General features: G+C 32.2%; 1 protein-coding gene across 1 annotated transcript in view; it reads left to right on the top strand.

The window, feature by feature from the left end:
• Nucleotides 1-628: 628 nt before the first annotated feature.
• Nucleotides 629-21,693, top strand: part of LOC106137572 (uncharacterized) — a 91,394-nt gene continuing 70,329 nt past the window's right edge. The window contains exons 1-2 of the mRNA XM_060945563.1: nucleotides 629-965; nucleotides 11,284-11,695. Coding sequence (XP_060801546.1) covers nucleotides 11,592-11,695 — 104 coding nt within the window. The 5' untranslated portion in view covers nucleotides 629-965; nucleotides 11,284-11,591. The remainder of the gene's footprint in view (nucleotides 966-11,283; nucleotides 11,696-21,693) is intronic.

Genomic DNA, 21,693 nt, shown 5'->3' with positions numbered 1-21,693 from the left:
AGTTGATTTATAATGTCAGTTTATTAAAAGCTTTTATTTTGTAAAAAAAAATATATTAAATATTTTACTTTTGTTTTTTTGTTGTAAATAGTTTGTAGTAATCTAACTTATCTCTAGTTTTTTTGCTAATGTGCATACCTACTTACTACATTAACCTATCAATTTTGAATAGAGTCACTGAATCTGCCATGCAATTTTGCAAGTGTAACCAATCCATTTCGATGACAACGCACTTCCGATTCCAACAGTAAATTTGAATATATGTATTTGTAATAACAATACACTAACGTTTACGGTTCAACAATAGAAATACGATCGAGCAAAAATTTCCGTGTCAACAATATTCATTCATTCATTCTTGCAACCCTATAATAACAACTAGTTTGTCGACTAATCTAAAACATGATAGAAAATTTATTTTTTTTGATCATTGTCAGTACAAAATGCTGGCCAGTACAGTCGGATGACTAAAAAAAATTTTTAATAGATTTAAAAATATAGTGTATATTAACAATGTTCCTGGATGCGTCACTCGTCGCCAGAGCTGTAGGGCGACCGGTCGGGGCGAAAGTCGGTATCGGCCACACAGTTGGACCGCCGCGCCACCACGCCACAGTCTCATCTAAGCCACAGCTATGCGCACATCCTCCCCATAATAGCCGAAATTTCACATTCGAATTCCCGAATCTCGCGCGACTACGCGACGCGAACTTTATATTTCGTACACGTAATACATTCGATTTTTAAACCTTAGAACAATTATTTTTTGAAATTTGAAACTGTTCTGGAAAACTTGCAGTTGGCGGCAAACGGTAAAGTTGTGTGTTGGTGTCTTAAAAGTGCGTTTAGACTTTGAGAGCTTTTTTAATTTTTATTTGTGTTTATCGGTGTACCGAAACATTATGTGAAGTGTTATTTATTTTGTGCTCATTTTCATTTGGATTTTTATTTGCTCCGGAATTTTGGTTGGTTATTTTACATGACTTTTTGTTATTTTTTTTTGTTTTTAGGCTTAGAAATTATTTAGTTCTTTTTTGATTATGCTGATTATAATATTTTTATTTTTAAGTATTTAGATGTGTGTTTAATTGTCCAAGAATTTACTTAAATAATAGCAACTAAACTACCTATTAATACAGAATCGTCATAATTTTTTTAAACTATGATTATGTCAACGTGTCAAAATATCGAGTCTTCTCGATAGTTAATCCCGTCGACTATAATCGAGCAAGTGATCTTTCGGTCAATCAATTCCGTCGTCAATCTGAGCATTAACGGTGCGCGGCGGCACTTAGAAAATGTTTACTGCGCTCACCTAATGATTGATTTCTAATACTCTGCACGTAATAAAATTAATCTTATAATCGAAAATTTTACATTGAAGTCGAAATTTAATCTATTTTATTGGACTACACTTTGTCTTTATAATAAGATAAACGTATTTACAATCTTTTAGGAAGCACATTTGGTTAAATTTTTAAGATTTGTTTTCACTTTTGATGGTTGATTTTAATACCCTTGAATAAGCGCGTTAAATAATTTTATTTACTACTTTGAAATAACTTTATATATATTTGTAGTTTAGTTAGTATTCGTAAAATAAATTGTCACTTTTTATTGCGCACGACATCGGCACCTTAAAAAAAATGAAATATTTGAAGCTTTTTAAAAATTGTGCACGTAACAGAATTAAGATTTTTTTTTGGTAATCTTACTAAATGTATTATACAAAATATATTAGCTTATGTTTAAATTTAAATTACCAGATACACATTTTTTAGGTACGAGGTATATTAAGGTATTATTTAGGTACGAGTAAATTTATTATCGATTATAGTTGTTTTCTGCGTAACTCTTCTTTTTTTTTTGGTTGAATATTTCGAAAGTACGAAGATATTCTATTTAGCATCTGTTGCCTGCCATTTAAATTGGTCCCTCTAGTACAGGCTCTTCTTCTACCGATCCCTCGTTTTGTCAGTTGATCTTCTCTTGTCATCACCCCACATACACATCAACTTCAACATAATTTAGATACGCATTGCGGATTAAATAATGAAATTTTGCCATGAAAAATTCAAAAAGTTTAGTTATGATTAAAAATTACAAGACATATGTACATAATGATAAATCACGTCTTTAACCGTTGCGGGGTGGACAGAGCCAAAGGTCTTGAAATGATTGTAAGGCGGCGTTCGCCAAGATATGGCGTAATGATGGAATTGAGTTTTAAAAAGTGACTGGTTGCAATAGCCCGTCTGCAAGAAGAATCCCAAATTTATTAGCTTTTCTTCTACTCGCCTTCTTCGACATCCATGGAAAAGATTTGAAGTAGTCCAATAATAAAGTGCTAGGAATCACACGGCACTAACTGGAACAAAATGACAAACTTAATTTTTTTTTTAAATTAATTATTCAGCTTTAATTTCGTTCTAGCTTTTGCTTGAGACTTCTTGAATTTCAGGGAACATATGCATTACTTCACGTAGGTAACCCATATTTCAACAAAATTTCATTCAAAACAATTTAAAAGCGATAATTAAATTTTCAAAACAGATTGTGTCACAAACAGTTAGTTAAAACATGCGCATATCGAGTTCACAGTAAACAGATATATTCGATTTGTGAGCAAGTAATCGGCCACTCGGTAGGCCTGATAATAATAATGTCAAACAGAGCCGCGGTATAAGTGCAGTTGTTCGATATCGAGCTTTTAGCGATACATGTTTCTGTCGAAAAATATAATAACAAAATTAACTTTATAGCATATGTATTTATGTAACTTGAGATTTAATTGGGATGAAAAATAACTTTTTATTTTAATCCGAATTGTGTCATAGGTTTAACAAATAAATTTGGCCTGCGAGTCTTTTTTCCTAGTTCAATTATGAGTTCATTTTACTAGTTTTACCCAATTCTATCATCAAGCCAAAAAACTGAACTTGGCCTATCAGTCTTTTCAAGAGTGCTGGCTTTGTCTACCCCGCAAGGGATATAGACGTGAATATATGTATGTATTTAACTCGTTGGAACTATGGTTTCATGAACTAAAAAATATTGTTTCGTTGATTGATTTTAAAAACTTCTCCTTTTATCTCTTCCATGTCGATATGGTTAACTTTTTATTTATGTAATAAAACTATCTAAAAAACTAAATTAATACAAGTGGATGTGTGCCACGCAACAAAAAAAAAATCTATTCAAGTAGACTAAAAGTAGAGAATTATTTATTGTCATTTTCATAATTTAAAACATTTCATTAATTGATTCGCATTATCACTTTTTCACTCACCGAAATATTACTGTATCATTAAAATTAAATGATTTCGATCCCACTCCAAAATCTGTCTACCAATTACTAAATGACGTTTACGTTATAACGCACTCGACATATTTTTTATCCTGACAGTATCCCGAAATGCTGCGCAGGGAAAATCCCGTTTTGGAACGTCCTTTTTATAAGTCACAGAAAGACAGACGTTACATTTTATATATGTGGAATTGTGGAGACAGTCGTTTAGGACTTGCGTACTCAACAGTTCTGTATACGTAGGGATGTCCCTTATTCCTATGCTTTTTTTAAATATGTGATATGTTTATGGTATATATTATAAAATTTGTAAAAAAAAACCAGATAAAGAATTAAATGTGGAATCATAACTTTTAATTCATTGTCATAAGGTCAACATTTTTTTTTGCTTTTAATAAACAGATGTTCATTCATCCAATGCTAAAATATAAATAGAAGACGTAATGAATTTTGTCATTTAAAACTGATATTTCTTTGAACGAAAAGTAGAAGAAATATACATATTTATGCACAATGCCTGGTCCAAAACTGCCGAGCTTGAATGTGGATGAAGCGAAGGTAGAATGCAGAGATCGTGGCAAGTGGAAAGATGTAGTCTCTACCTACCCCTCCGGGAAAAAGGCGTGATTTTATGTATGTATGTATGACATACATACATAAGTATGCCTGGTCTATCACTCACTTGAAATCGTCATTATATTGTCTTACGAAATCATGAAAGTTTGCGAAAGTAATAACAATATTGCCACTAAATCTGTACAATCTAACCAAAAGTTCTCAGCAAACACTGAAATTCTACGAGTCATCATACAATATCAAAGTAAGCCAGTGTTTGTATGCGACATAAAGTTTCCACAATCGGCAACCCTGTCTGGCGCCGCAGACAAATGTTTTGATCGGGAAGTTTCCCGGAAATATTCCCGGGCTATTTTTAACCGTCGTTACGTTAAGTGTTCAAAGTTTGACACATTGTTTTGAGTCAGCCACGGAGACATTTTAACAATGGCTGTTTTGGTAGATAACGTGATGAAAAATATATTTTTCTCGATTTTCGATATTTCTCTTAGAAACTGGTCGAGATAAAAATAATTGGGTGTTTCGAAACTTGTATGGGTTGGTATACTTATTTTAAACATTGACTGCGTCATACCAAGGATATTTTTCCTGTTATGATATCAATAAATAAAAACCATAAGATTTTGTAAAAAGACAAGTAAAAAGATAACATATTTATAGTGACTCGCATCGTATTTGCCAAACGCAAGAATTCCAAGAAAAATAACGTGAATTCACTTTTATTAGTTTAGTAACACGCTACTAAAACCATAAAACTGATTTCAACTATAAAATTTATTCCCCAAATTGATGACGTAATAAATTTAAGTTAAAAATGTCTGCACAGATACTAGCATTAAACATGTTTGCACATATATCCCTGGAATGGTGTTATTGACTTAGAATAACTTGGGAATAACAACCTCTACTGCACTTTGGGAATGCAACTTGCGAAGTAAGGGTATAAACAGTCTTGCATAATATGAGCGCTTCCGAATCGCAGGAACCGTTTTAGTGAAATTTTGTTGACTAAGATTTCACCGTTTTTCAATGTTTTCGCAAATGTGGTTAAACTGATATTCCTTTTTTATCTACGATTAAATGTAATGCCTTTTCACGTTAAACGATTATCATCCCCTCACTTTTAATTGAAAATTAAAAATTATGCCAGAATATAAATGAATTTCCGATTCACGCGATGCGATGATTAAATTACATTGTTGGTTGGTTGCGTTTTACCGTGAGACTGTATAAGGACTCTTTAGAAAGATAGGGTTAGATTAATAAACTTAAATTATGTAAATTGACATCACAATTCATGTCTTGCCATGATGTAGTATCCTGAAGTCTGATGGCAATCGACCATAATTCGATAATTCATAATCTTGCCAATACATTATGTCCTAATTCAGCAGGGAATGCCGGGATCAGCGCTTTGTATGTAAACCTTATTTATTACATTGAATTGACTGAATACCACTAAACTAGCTTCCTGCTAGAAAATTTATGTGACCAGTCCGTAGACTAGGTTAAGGGTCTTCCATCTTTGGAAGTTTACAAATCAAGTCTTATTTAACTTTCGCGTGTGTAATTCTCTCTCTTATCTCTACGTGTTCCCGGTTGCATTCTTCTCTCTGTTTGCTGACTTTTCTCTCTCCACTTGGTCCGGTATTCCTGAGTAAAGTACAATGTCTCGCATATTATCTTTTGCGTCGTCCAGCCATCTCTTCGGCCTGCCCCTTTTACCTGGGCCCGGCGGAGGCGGCATGATCAGGCATCTGTTCCCCAAGTATTCTACAGGTTTCCGCAAAACGTGTGCAATTATTTCCTTTTAATGTTGGTCTGACAGCGGAGAACAGTATCTTGCTCTAAAATATTCTTTTCTCTTGTTTTTCATAAATTTATATAAGGGAACCAAGATCATCTGCATTATCTTCAACCACTTTACAATTTTCATCTTGACTACTTTTCTAGAGCCTTAATTATGGGTATGTTTCATGATAACATACTCTAAGTTAATTCCATCTTTGAGCCGTTCATCTGAACGTGGCCTTTCAGTCTTTTCAAGTCTTTGGAATCTGTCTACCCCGCAAGGGATATTTATATAGGGATATACCGATAGGGACTATAGTATGTATGTATGTCAGTAAGTTACTCGTAATATTTCTTTACATTTTATATTCGCATTATAAAATGCCTTAATACGTATATTGAAATAAATTTCGTTGAAATCAAACACAATAAGTATTATAGTATATTATTTTGTATTGTGACAGTTCTACGTAAACGCAGGAAGTCCTGGTTAGGGGTCCATCGTTTTGGGTTATGTATTTATTGTTTGTTTCCTCTTGGTATTTTGGTTGATACTTTTTTCACACAAAAGATATTCCTCGAGTTTTTAATAAATGTATTCCACAAGATATAATTTTAATATTATAATTTATTGTACAACAAAAACACAAAATGAAAATACGTATATATAAATAAGAGAACAAATTTATTTCCCCCTTCAAATACTAAGCCTGTATGCCATTTAAGTTTTACAAGTGCTTAAATATTTTAATGAATCGATCATTTGGATTAAATTAGTTACTCATCAAATAATAATGTCGACTGTTGAGCTGTCGAAAATTTTATGAATATTTTAAGTGATATATATAAACAAGCAACAACATATCACCAAGACGGGCAGTACGGATTAATACTTTTTAACCGTAAACAACAAACCCATAAAATTTTTACAGAAGTAACATCTTTTACAGTCCACTGTAATATTAGTTTTTTAGTAAACAGCTAACGTTAAAGAAATGTTACATTTTATAGTCTCTTAGTAAACATATCTAATTGTCTCAGCTTGCTTGCCCCACATGTTATTTTTCTGTATGAATCAAGGTTTTATAAATCCTCCTTTCTTTGTCAAAGGGAAGGCAAATTTCAAAGTAAAATACGCGATCTATGCTTTTGCCTTCATAGTAAAAAGCAAAGTCGCTTCCCATGGTTATATTTTTAAAACGACACATCGGATTTTAATGCAATTTTTGTTATAGATAGTGTGATCAAGAGGAGGTTTTGTATTTGTATTGATGCTACCCTAGCGAAGCCAGGGCGGGTCGCTAGTATTTTTATAATTTAGAAAAGGGATCAATCGCTGTCTATTTTCCTGTGCATACATATCGCTGTAATATAAAGTTCTAGAATAAGTCAACAAGTTGTCTCCTTCACGACGTATTCTTCTGTATTTTTTTTATTCTGTGCAACAAGTTTTCGTCGCGATCTCTCTAGTGCAAAATGTTCACGAGCTCTGATTTACGTTCAGTTAGAAAATTTTCGAATAACTAAATGGATGGTTGTTTTCAGTATTTTCGACGTAACGTTCTATGATGTTAGGAAGCATTATCGAAATGTGAACTGTCTAGACATTGTTTAACCGAATTGTATCTTAATACTATTTGATTGAATTAACGATATGGTATATATTTTATTTAGGTCTTGTTATTTTTGTATTATAAATGAAATTTTATCGAATAAACGTCCACCGCGCAATATTTGTTTGTTATATGTATTTTTATTATATTTTGTTTTGAAAAATTGAGTTACAACAACAACGAAATTTTTTTCATGGCTATCAATGTATTTAATATATCTAATATTTATGACGAAAAAGAAAATATGTATGTGTAATTTATTTGTGTCTTTTCCATAATTTTATAAACTTGATAATCTTGCAGTTAGTAAACAGTTCTTCCAGCTTGAAAACTAAGAATTGAAACGACAAAATTTTATTTTAAAGGATGACCTGTTAAAAACTTTAAAGGTACTGTAGAAACTGAAGGTATAGTTATTACAACATTTTGTTATAAAATGTGTACCTATTGCATATGATTGGAAAATTTTTGCAAAACATGCAAGAAATTTTCCTACAACAATATTTAAATAACATTATGATTCGCGACCTTACCTTCAATATTATTGGAGGGTTATATGTCCTTATGTTGAATCAATACCAACCTTGAGGTAAGCCTGCTAATTAGAGACTGCTATATAATATACTATGTCAAGTTTGTTTTGAACAGATTTATTATATTTTTTATTAATTTTTTATTATTTATTAACCGTTATATCAGGGTTTCTGGTTTTTTAAGTATTTATAATGAACATTTTGGCGGCAATGTTTGTTCAACGTAAGCAATATCAAAAATGAATGCCCTTGATCAATGAATTAGGTACTTTCTTACTGTCCGTCAAATCGTATAAAAAAATTGTGTAGAAAATTGTGTTGTATAAAAAAACAAGCGAGTTTGTTATCATGATAGTATTGAATAATTTAAATAATTCCTATTTTGGTAATATAACGCTATTTCACCATAAGTTATTGTTTTATTAGTAAGTTGATCATTTTGTACAAAATACAATAATAACATTTTAAATTAAGAAGTAAAGGTATTTTCATAGGTCAAAAGCCAACTAGGCTTTTCCATCCTTTTTATGTTTATTTGGGTTGTTGGTAATGAGGTCATAATTTGAAATAGTTGTCAAATTAAAACTACATATTTTTACCTAAAAAATATGTGAGTCATATTTTGTCATGAACCCAAATATTTATTCAATCATATTTTAAATTCGGCAATAAAATAAACATAAAAGTTACCACCCGCTGTTAGTTTAAATATTGGCGAATTTAACCAATGATGAGTTGGGGTCTATTCTTGAACAAAAATCGCCTCACAATTTGACCATCATTAAAATCAGGATATTTCTCTCCACTTGTTAAAAGAAATTTACACCAATTTATGTTAAACCTAGTATTATCAAAGATATATTATGAAAGAAAATACTCGTAATTAACGTATGAAAGCCAATTAATTAAAGAGGGGCCATTCCATTTTTGAAGAAAAATATTAAGAAATCATTTATAACCTAATACTATCATCAAGTTTTAGCAGTAAAAAATAACAATAAATTTGTTTTTAATGAAGATCACTTCAAATTAAAACAAACGCGTGAAGTGAGTTCGCTTCTAACGAAATGTGAAATTTGAATCAGAATCTGACACCACTTACAAATATCAGTCTGTTACGTAACCATGGGTGGTAAAACAGTGGCATTTTGCTAATATAAGCAAATTGTATTATAAATACCTTAATACTACATGTAATATTTATATTTAATTTATTTATATTAATTTGACGGTTTTACGATGTTGTATTCCACGTTCTTTACTACGTTTCAATGCCACGGATTGAAGAAATAATGAGCCGCAAAACATTTGTTTTAAGCTCTTAAAATATAAGATACTCGTATAAAAAATTAATGAGAAATTAGCTAAACAGGGAATAGTAACGTTACGATATTTTTAAGAAAAACATATTTATTTATGATGAAAGACATTGCAGTTCATCCATTACATATTATATGTGTAATAAATGTATCTGTATATTTAATTATAAATTATTATCATGTTGTATTTGTCTTCCTATATACTTAACATGCGTCACGTGTTAAATGTCTTTTCGAGTCATTTAAATTAGCTTTAATATAACCTAGTGCTTACCGACGTTTTCAAATAAGCAAACATTAAAGATCGCAACAACTAAATAAACGCAACAACAATACGAAAGAAAGTAACTATGTTGCTTCGTAGACCGCTACGCGCGTAGTAATCGTTAGCAAACAACGAGAAACTCAAACCGTGTGGTCTACAGCACTGGTGTGGCGCGCACACGATATTGAATTCACTAGATGTGATAAATAGAGAACTGGCTGGTTAGAACTTTATATTACGCGCGTAGTAATTGTAAACGACAAATGTTTCTGTAAAAGCCGTGAAATTTTTAAAAAAGCAGTGAAATCTTTAAAAAGCAGTGACGTACTGTTATAGCCTTCTTCCTTACCGTAGCAACGTACGTACCTTATGTTTTTATTTGATTAGCGAAGGAACATCCCGTTAGATATTTTCTTTTTTTATACATGATATGTAGTAATATGGTAGTACACCTACCATATTGCTTAGTGTGACCTTTTTGCGCGTAAAAAGAAATGGATTCCGAAATAAAATGTGTCAGTATGGTAAGCATGCTACCTTAGGCCATCAGTCATTATACTATTAATGATTCCGAGTATTCACACACAACGTGAGAACAGCCTTAATTGATTTTAATACAAAAACCATCAACCTTCCTTGCAGACAGAATAAGGCTATGTTTTCTAACTCATCAGTCTTGGATATATCAAAAATAATCAAGTAAGGTCTTGTGAGTAAGTGTAGTTAAACATGTCGATTGGACATTTAACAGATTTATATCTAATAGAAGAAATAAAAACATACAATTTTAACTGCATACGTAGAAAATATGTAATACAAATAACATAACGTATTAAAGCTGCGTGTGGCTGTTATTCCTCTTCTAGTTAAACAATTTTTGTGGTTTCAACTTCAAACCGAAGTCAGGTACTTGGGATCCGCACACAGGACCTTCACCTTTATTTATGCACACTCAGACAGAAATCACCCTTTGCGTCGCCCGCTCGATGCATGGGAACCAAGAAAGCATTCAAAATGATTTATTGTAAATGGTTTTCTACTTTGTTGGCTAAAATAATAACCCCTGCGCCCGGATTGGTGTTCTAAATTCGACGTTTTATTGTTCCTCCATTCCTTTTGCTCGCCGATACTCACATTCCGAAAAATTTAATTTGTAATCTTTTGTTGGCCATTAGCTGGTGTGATTGAATGAGTCAGCGATATGCTAACTACTATGAGAAAAGATATACGATGTTTAATTAGTGCAAAACCTTTACGGCAAAACGTCAGTTGTAAAAGTTTCGAAATGAATGAGACATTGACGATGCAAATAAAAACGTTAAATGCACAGTAGAGTTGCGGGTGGCTTTGTGTGCGTGTACAATAGCCCTTCCAAGCAATTGACGCTTAACTTCGGAGGTGTCATGAGAATTAGTGGACCATTATAGCTCCATAGAAAACGTTATGGTCAAGCAGAAAGCAGATAACAATAATTAGTTCGGACGCAACAAAAAGTGACATAAATCCCGCATAATAAGTTGTGAGCAGTGCAAAAAAAGCAGTTTACCTGAACGGGTGCTTTTTTGCAGAGTGACGGAGCGAGCGTGGACCGATATAATAAACACCTCAATTCCTGGCACGGCATTGTTTAATGATTTTTCTGTTGTGATATTGCACAATCCCCTCTTGGCTCGTTTTTTCGTCCACAACTTGCGAGAAAAATAAAAGTTTTTGTATGTCCTGGTAGCATTTAAACAAAAGGGACTGGGGTCGTGTGAAGGTGTGATTTATTTATGACTTTAAGAGCCTTCTCATGACCGACTTTGGGTGGTTTCTACGGCGTTTGAGTTAATCTTATTTGTGTTATCAAATATTTAACGTTATATTTCTTTTGTTTCAGGAAAAATATGGGAACGAAGTGTTTGAGCGGCACGTCGTTAAACTTTTGAACTAAATTTTTGATACGACTGCTTTTTATAAACCGTTATATGAACGAAGATGCTGGGGTGTGCTCTAAGGAGAGTTGCCTCAGTCGTCTATACGCTAAAGGTCATCAGTTTTAGCTCGGCTGTCGACAGCCGGTGCTTAGATAAGTAGATTAGATTACAATCGGCCATCTTTCAAAAACTTTGCAACTAGTCAAGACAATTTAGTTACCATAGTAAAAGAGCGCGGGTCTAGGAGTCCTGGAAGAGCCACTGCGGTGGTATGCTTTATATTGCCTCTTGGATCGACTGTGCGCTGACTGGTCGCTACGTCACGTGGCTTCCCGGCGCGCGACTGCAGTGCTGGATGCTACTAACTGTATACACGTAAGTAACATTTTTATATAAATTTATCAAATTGGAATATTGTAATCTATTAATCCGATTTTCATTTACGACTTCGTCCGCCAAAAATGAGGAACCACTTTTAAATTCTGGTGGGAATTTTAGGAAATTCTCTTTTAACGCTTTCTTTGACCATATAATTTTTAACCCAGATATAATTTTTTAGTCACTCAGTTTTTATTTTACGCGAATGGAGTCGCGGGTATATTCATGTCGTGTAATAATCTATATTGTCCGTAACTTAGTATCTGATGTAATTTTAAATCTGAGATCAAAATTATAAACCACACCATATCGTTGATAATTAGGTGATGTAGTAAGTAATTATAATATAATTAGGACATATTCATGATATTGAATTTCATTTCAAATTACTGTCAAATTTATAAGCTTTATCTTTATTTAAATTAAAGTTATGATACTTTGTTTTTTACTAATATTAAAAACGCAGCATTCAAGTAAATTGAATTACGGTACATTGCGATAAAATAAAAAAAAAAATGTAATTTAATCGTGATGTGTTTATGGGACATTTGTTAAATTTCGTTGCAATTTCGTTTTAAAATTCCAATCATATATGAAGAAGAATTGTTGCCCTTTTTGATAAAAGGTCGCGTCTTATTGTAGGCAGAAGAAGAAGCATGAAAGAGTAAGCACAATACTGGACCAGTTACCTATACATCATGATCAGAATGAGATGAGGTAGTTTCAAAAACATACATTTCGAGAATGCATATATTAAGAAGCAGACAGAGCGAGCAGTCTAGTAGGAATTGAGATTCAGATAGTGACAGGTTGCTTGCCCATCACCTGATAGAAGAATATCAAATTTACGAGCTCTTTAATGAGTTTTAGTTTTACAAAATTGGCAGGCATAACTTAAAATTTCTCTTCGCTACAAGATGGGAAACTTGCATTAGACGAATATGTTTATTCCCTTCGAATTAGCTTCAAATAGGTTGGAAATATTTGAGGACACGACCTTTTCCACTTCATGCTCATCAACAACATCAATGTAAAGGACATAAAACGTTGTTCCGTTAAATTCTTCAAGTAGCCTGGGAGTGGCAGTTAGCATTCGATTTACGACGCAGTTTTCATTACCTGTTTCTATGTATTACTTTTTACAATTGAACTGAAAAACTTGGTGATGGATGTTGTTAACTACTTTTGAATTTGGTGTGTTATATTGTGTTGCGGTTCATTGTCTTAATATTTTGTCGATGATTTTTTTCGGTTCGACATGTTACCAATGTTATAGAGTTTTAATGAAGTTCAGTAAGTACTACTAGAACTTTAAAAAGAAGAATATGACATTCGTAAAGAACCACTGTCACTTTATATAAATCTCAATTCTATTAAGCCAAGCAGCTGAAAGTGACCTGTCAGTATTTTGAAGACTGTTGGCTGTGTCTACCCCGCAAGGTATATAGACATGATTATACGTATGTATGTAAAAAACCAGCGAGCAATCTGCGAACACGCAAAGAGGAAAGAAATATTCGTATAGTTAGTTTATTTCAAAGTTATAATATAATGTAGTTATGTACTTAAACAAATTTTCTAAATGAGTTCAGGCGAAAATTTCCTTGTTAAATTAAACATTCTATGGTTATAACTTGTAACCTATAAGTATTGAATTTGTGTGAATTCTTTAGATCAATTTGAACTAATTATTTCTTTCGGTTACACTGTTCCGCTGTTTGATAAAATATAAATTAAACTGGGAGATATCGAAACGTTCATAAATTTTCATCGACAGATTAGAGTAAGTGCTTTTAGATAATAGAAGATAACAAGTTCGTTGACACACGTGTTGACTTCATTTCATGGAAATTGAGCTACTTTTTCTAATTATTTTTTTAACCAGCTTCTGTGGGCTTCACTCCAATAAGAATAAATGTATCTCGGTTTTCATACAATAAATACGATCCACGATGAGCTAGTAACCTGTCACTGTTTGAATCTCAATTCCATCATACAGCTGTACGTGGTATTTTATCTTTTCGAGAGTGTTGGCCCCGTCTACCCCGTAAGGGATAAAGAAATGATTATATGTATGTATTCACGATAAAAACGAACGTTTATAGTAAAGAATTTAAGGCAGGCAGCTGAACAGTAAAGTGTTACTAAGTATTTTCACCGCATGTAGTAGATGCATTTTTTGCAGAAAATATAAGGTTTTAATTTAGCTGTTTTAATGCTTACAGCAAAAAGTTTTAATGCTTACGGCAACACATTCGGTTGAATAGATTTGTAATTTAATACAATAAATGACAGTTTCCTTACCATTTAACAAAGGGGTTTCATTTGGTTAAATTCATTACTTACATTTGCTTTTCAAGTTAGTTCATTTAATATGTCTAATTAATACTTTGACTGTACTGAGATTTCAAGGAAACTGCGTTATAAATTCATTCCATAGTCAAAAAATAAGCCCAACGTGATATACCAGTTAATTAAGTGTACATTTAGTCTGGCAACAACATGAAATATTTGCGAAGTTAGTTTGTCAAAAAACCTCACGACGATGTGTTAAATTGCTCGGAATGTCACATTATTTGATGTTAAACAGATAATTGCTTTTATATTACGTTTTATTACATTTGTATATGTCATTTGTTTTATTACTATTGAGACAGGGCTCTTGATTGATGTATTCATAAAATAATTAATTAAGGATTTTGGGCTTGGAATTCTGCTTTTAGTCAATGACTAGCAAATTCTGTGAACTATGCAGCTAAACATTACCTTCGAATTTTCTGATTATTCGTTCAGCTTTGCCGTTACAGATTGACACGTGTATGTATGTAAAAAGCTTCGTATAATTAATTTAGAATTCAGCATTTTATCTAAAGAGGAGCAATATAGACGACTATATTACCCTTGGCCAATCTGATATTACGCCCACCAGATATATTCAACTTGCGCCAAATTTGGAGACAATAGTTAATTAATAAGGCTTGTCTGGGTCGATGCATTGCTAATTCATAAAGCACGCCTTTTATTATGTTAATTATGAGATTTACATACATTTAGAGTTTTTTTGGACTCTCTAAAAACAACAGTTTATATAGATATAAAATGTTCTACAGTTATAAAGTACTAGCTTTGATAAACGATTCTGTAATTCCGATTATTCACACGTCGAATTGTTTTATTTTGATTTTTCGAGCTGTGTACAAACAAAGACATTATTATTTATTTATTTTTATAGATTTATGTACACCAAGGAAAAAGAAGAGCATAGAATAGAGAAATACTTTACACTACTTACTTCTAAAGAAACTTCTTCCAGTAGGCCCACGACAGGAAAATAGATTAGATACTAAGGTAGCTGTCTTTATTAGGTATTTCATAAATAATCTTTTTCCATTGGGTAACCTACATCTTAAAAGATTTGGTAATATACTGTTGAAGCAATGATATTGCGTACTGCAATTATGCATAACTTTTGTCAGTGTAGTGCAACCATGACATGTGTTTAGTAAGAGTATCGTTAGTTCGCGAATTGCATGTAAAATATAGTTTTTTTTTTCGTAACATAAACATTCTAAATAATTATTGGCTTAAACTCCCGACATTATTTGTTAAAAAAATATAGGCATTCAATTCGGGCTTCCCCGTTGCCAAACGATTTTAATATTATTGATTTATTTTTCTCATAATAAAGCTACCATCAGCACTTATTTTTAATACATACAAATAGGCAAATCTGTGAAAATAAATAAATATTCTTTGCTCTAGAAATTTAAGCCCAGGAAGTGTGGATCACTCTGGAACAAATATTGCCATTTTTAAATGAACAACGTAAACGTGACTTTAAGTTTCTATTATTTTCTTTAATTAATGAAACTTTAGTTCAAAAAATAACGTTAGAAACTTTGTATAAATTAAATATATATATAATTTTTATAGTTTATAAAAAAATAAAACTTTGAATTAATATTACATGAATTGTAAAAAATATAGCCCTCGGGAAGTGTCAACAGCCATTCAGCCAACCCTTGCGATGATCGAGGACCCTCACTTCCACAGCATGATAGCTCACACTTGACCGTTTCAACGGCATAAATATTCGCATTTTTAATTTTTATGTGACCTAGTTCCTTTATATTACATATAGCGGAAAATACTCTTAAAAGTAGAGAGGTTTCAGTTCTGTTATGAAGAGAGTTATATCGTCGCAAGTAGAAAGATGTAGTCTCTGCCTACCCCTTCGGGAAAGAGGCGTATATTTATGTATGTTTGTACTTTTGCCGTTTTTATAGTTTTTTAGTTTTACTCAGTCTGCTTGCTTCTAACTAAAGATTCCGATTTCTGATTATATTTAATTGATCCATTCTCAAAGAATTAAATTGAAATATCGAGTGGATTAACCACGAAGCGTTAAAATAATTTTCGCACTTAAATAATTAAAAAAATCAAAAAATAACTTATTTGAAAGACTTAAAATATTATATTCTTTGCAGTGTGTCAATAGCCTTACGTACCAAAACAGTAGTGTGTGGGCTGTTATTGTTTGTATCAGATTCAGGGGCCAGCCTCGTGTTACCTATATGTTACAACACGTCTAGACGTCGAAAGGCAGACATTTTTTATTTCAGCTACTGTGGGAGTTAGACTTAAAGGCCTATTCAGATGTAAGCAGAAAGTTATCACTAGGCGAGTTGTGGGTTGGCAGACATGGCATATTGTGCAACGAAATTGTTTGAATTCTTCATAATGACATCTAACTAATTTTTTATTTTATTTTCTAAAGGATGTTAATATTTTCAGGAAATTGATAAATTATTCGATCTGAAAAAAGCAATTATTGTGTTAGTTTTGAAGTTTGGCTGTCGGAATAAAGCCAACTAAGTATCGTAAAGTTTTTAAAAATAATAAATTTCTTCATATTTCTGAAGGAGTAATGTATGTACTCGTATATCTAAATAGGCCTTAAAAATATTAATTAATTCAGTGTTAGCAAATTGTACAAGTGTTCGACGTATTTATTTTTGTTCAAAGGAGTGACAAAAACTATGTATGTTTAATTCAATCAATCGCCATTTTTAAGAGGTATCCTTATTTTTTTATACGAGTTTATTTTTACACTAGTACAAGTTACAAGTTGCAAGCAAAAGTACTCTTGCCTTTTTATAACATAACATTTGTTGCAACACTTTAATCATGTGAACTGGACTTAGAAACCTTAACTGATAAAACAGATACAGAGTATCTCATGAATACTATTATTATAAAAAAAATCACCTATTATCAAACGGTACAGATCTGCTCATTCGGTTGAATGCCATTGACACTGCTCCTTTTGTGAGTGGTATCAACACGTGCTGCTCAAATATGGATACCAATTATAAAAGCGTTAAGGCAAAGAATATATACTAAAGTGAGGTACGAATGATAGATATTTTCTGTTTAAGAAGTAAAAAGTATAACTATATACTTAGTAATGAGAAATATGCCCCTTGCACAAAGGAAGAAAATGAATAATAAAAGAGGTATTTTTTGAAAGATAAAGTATTAGCTAGGAGTTAACGAAGAATGTTTTTTGGATGTTAAGAGTCTATGAAAGCCAGTTTGAGATTGGTATGAACGAAGTGTCGATTATTTTGTACCTACCAAGTTTTTTCTAAGAAAAGACGTAAGACGTGAATATACTTCACGTATAAAAATTTTGTTGAGAATAATTAGCATATGTGAGTATGCCATATAAAATTATTATATAAAAAGTCAGTACAAATGTAAAATGTTATACTAATGCGATTGTAAGTACGTGTTAAAAGTTATAAACAGTTATTAAATGGAACTTTAGAAAAAAAAAAACGTATAGGTAAGTCAATTACGAAAACACGTTACAAAAAATATATGTAAGTTTTCCTTATTGAACTCAAATGATTGCCCAATGCCAAGCACTTCACCTTAACAAGTATCTTCAATTGAATCTTTTCGAGTGTCACTATGGTTCTATAATACTAATGGGTGGATTAGTTTTCTTTGCTGATTGTGATCAAAGACGTTTATAGTACAGCCGTTAGCTATGTGCGTGTTTCCATGATTCATTATTAATTCTTCCTCTTAAGTTTACAGGTTAAATTTTTTTTATATATAGTTTTATTAAGATTCGATGGGATAAAAGAAATAAAGAAATCTCAGCCATTCCCATTATTGCAAACCTTTTTGTAATATTTCCTTTTTGCTGAATTGAATAGAATATTACAAAAACGAAGTCTCTTTTGTAAATCAAAAAGAAAAGTAATGTAACAATAAATATGGAGCGTAAATAGGTTTCTTTGTAAGATAGAATCTCGAAACAATAAAATATTTTAATTTCACTATATAGGTACTATTTTATCAGGTGCCAAATTTAAAATTTGCAATGGAAACGTTCTCTACATTAACATTACAGTGGCGCGCGTAGACACTGAATACATTCATACTATTAAAATTCATAATGGAGCTCTGATTATTGTAGTGCTAATGTATTTAATTATGATTTGTTTGGTCTAATACGCCTCGTGGGTAGAAAGTTGTCTTCATTATAACACCTATGAGAGTAAGATGTAACAATGCAAGGATTTTACCCACTAGTGGGGTTGACATGACAAAGACATTATAGAGCAATGATGATAGATTGAATAGAGTTATGTTAATTTAAATAGAAAGTGTTTTAGGAAATAGGGGCATTCTGGTCGATATCACTATGATTGTTTTTGTTAACTTTGTAAAATGAAAATGTAAGTGATATTTATTTATGTGTGTTATTGTTGCGGATTTACTTACTTTAAAACTTCCCTTTTATTTAAAAGTAAATCGGCAGCTAAACTGATATGTTTGAATTAAAATAGCTGTACTATTAAAAGTAAGTTTGACAGTGATCGTTCAAGAATATTCATAATTGTTATTGTAACTTTAAATAGAATACTAGTACCTACCACCAAACCAACCGCATAGCGCATAAATTATAAACATAGGCAACTGGAGTACTCTTTGTTAAGTTGTCAAAGTATAGGTGCAGTCCAATATTATTTTCACGTACCAAACAATTGCCACCCGTACGGCCATACAGTTAAGAATACTAGGAAATGGACAGTATAAATTAACAATTGCGTTAGGAAAGCGACTTTTACTTCGATTCGGGCGTGGGAGGCTTTATTTGGAACGAGAAGGACTGAATTTTTTAAACCATACTTGCTTGATGTATGGCTTTAAGTATTTTTAAAGTAACTATTTTTTAAATAAAATGTTGATATATGAGTTTCCTGATAAAAGTTTTGATTCAAATCGTGTTATGTTGTTATGACTGGGCCGCCTTCGGAGCATAAAATAATTTGTGCTCTTTTTTGGTTGCAATTTAAATTTGTAATTTCTGACTTGTGCCCTTAAGATCATGTTCTCTTTAGAGTAGAAACCAAAAACGTTAGAATGAAGAAAAGAAAATATTTCTAGTTGCAATTCCCTGCTGTTGTTTGATTGAGGCTACTGAATAAAGTTTCATGACTGCGCCGGGGTAAATCTGGAGGTCAACGATCTGGCGAGGGCAAGCAAATTTAGTTCGACCTAATTTCCTTTTCGGAACTTAAAATAACTGAAGTAAATGAATTTATAACGTCTGGTTAAAAAGATGATGATGAAGGGAAAGAGATTTAACTAGACATTATAAATTTAAACTTTATGGATCATTTGAATTACTTCATTAGATTATTATAAGTAGTGAAAATAAACTTTGTATTGTGTAACTTAACTTATTGACTGAAGGTGACAAAAATAACTTTTTTATTTATTTTTTATGCCACAAACTTTTATTTTACTGATTAATTAAACAATCTTGTACTTATTTGATCACGGTTCCTAATTTCGCAATACATAAAAAGAAATATGATGCGGCGCTTCTTCTTTCTGGTTAAAACGCCACCTATATAGTAACTAATTATGTCACTCGAACCTTACTTCCTTACAAGTAGCAACTTCCTGGAAATACAGATAAAAAATCAATAGATTTGAACCCTTCAATGGCTTCCCCACTCGAACACGTGAGGGGTCCACCTGACCCCAAAAACTTGGGGTCGAAACCGGATCGTCGCTAATTAATTTACAGTCACGCATTCGTATTTGATTCGTATGTAAATTTTAGGGACACTACAAACTGTACAAACTGGTACACGTTGAGCTTGGATGCTCGTAGATCTGGCTTGTTCAACGTAGAAAACATGCCTCTTTTTTAAGAGAGACTACTTTTTTAAATTTACCACGACTACTGCATTCTTATTAACTTAACAAACATACATCAAACTTTTAATGCGATGTCTTAGTGAATTGTAACATAATTTTCCGTCTTCCTAGTATCTGGTATTGCTGCTCTTGATGCCACTTACGCTCGCCAAGTCTGTGCTAACTCTAATGTATGCTGATTCCCAGAAACATCGTTGTATATTTCAGAGATCATAGTTTGTTGACTGACAAATATTTAATTTTAACCGTGGCTAGGCTTGCGTGCGGTCGCTAGTTACATATTACGGCTGTGCGGGAAATGACCCACCGCATAAATTATTTAAGAACCCTTCAAATCTTAAAATTTGCCACAGTGTTAGGCCTCATGATATTTAAAACTTACCGCTAGTTGTATTATATATTAACAATGACTGCTTTCTTTAGTCATTTACTTTTCGTGGTCTCATTTACTCATTTTTCTTAAACTCGATCGCATGCTTAATTAGAATAACTAGCGCCTTTTAAATTACAGAGTAGTCTAAAGACTTCTTATCTTCCATCTCTTGATAACACTTTCCGTAATATGTACTAACCTTAATGGCGAAATCGTTTGGTTTTAATTTCGTGTACGCGTCAGAATAGCTCCATGTCGGTGCTTTTGATGCGCTCGTCCAATATGCGTAATTGTGGGTTCACTGCTTAAATGTCTGGCGTAAGTTAGAAGCGGTTACCAAAAATATATTTATCTACGAAATGAGATTACTGATGATTTAAAAAAAATGTTTGTATTAAGTTACATCGTCGCATTCAGACAGTCAGTGAAATGGAATATTGCTGTATCCTTAATCTTCATTATCATTAGAAAATACGGCTTTAAAGTACGTTTTTCGATTTATTAATACTCAGCTTGTTACGGAAAGGAATTTCTCTAGAAATAAGTAATGCCTTTGTAAAAAGTTTATCCCTGGCTTTAGAATAGTTTTTTCTTGTTGTTTACAAAAATACAAGATACTGTGGTACTATTTGAAACAATTACTGACCTTTAAAGCAGAAAACCTCTGTACTCGTATGATTGATCAAACAATTTCCAGACTATTTAATATGTTTCCCCTTCAATACCCATAGCGAGGAAACGAAATAGCCATCTTTTTCCGAGAATTATGCGAACCGGGCCGTAAAGCGTCTCATGCAATTTTGATACACGAATGATATTGTAATAGGTCACGATATTCTATTTGCCATTACTTTAAATAAGTCTAAGATTTTTTTGACATCGTCAAGCTAGGTATTGTTAAACGATGAAAACTTTAGATTTTTTAAAATAAATATTTAACCAGTATCTTTCTTAGTTGACCGACCAGCAGTGTGTGTTGTTTATATGAAAAATAAAGATTTATTATTGGCAAGTTAATTTAAATGCTGTAGCCCAAATGTAGCTGAACGACGCGTCAGGTTTAGATTTGGACCATTATTAATGCTCATATTTTACTTGGCTCAAGTGTTTTTAATGAATAGGTATTACATTAACTCGGAGGCTGGATTTTATACCTTAAACTGTTGATGTCTTATTACGCCGTCGATGTGGCGTCTCGATTATGCGTAAAATATATTCAGTGTAAAAAATTTTAATTACTTCTCTTTTATATCATTTTTCTGAAAACAAAGTAGACAAAGCATAAAATATTCTTTTCTGTTATGTTCCTTTTTTGATGCTGTCATTTTGAAAGTACATATTAATAGTGCGCCTTATTGATAAATAAATAAACCAG

Source organism: Amyelois transitella, chromosome 8 (genome assembly GCF_032362555.1).
Source record: "Amyelois transitella isolate CPQ chromosome 8, ilAmyTran1.1, whole genome shotgun sequence".
Classification (NCBI taxonomy): Eukaryota; Metazoa; Arthropoda; class Insecta; order Lepidoptera; family Pyralidae; genus Amyelois; species Amyelois transitella.
The sequence above is the reverse complement of the archived record's forward strand: the minus strand, read 5'-3'. Positions and strand labels throughout refer to the sequence as shown.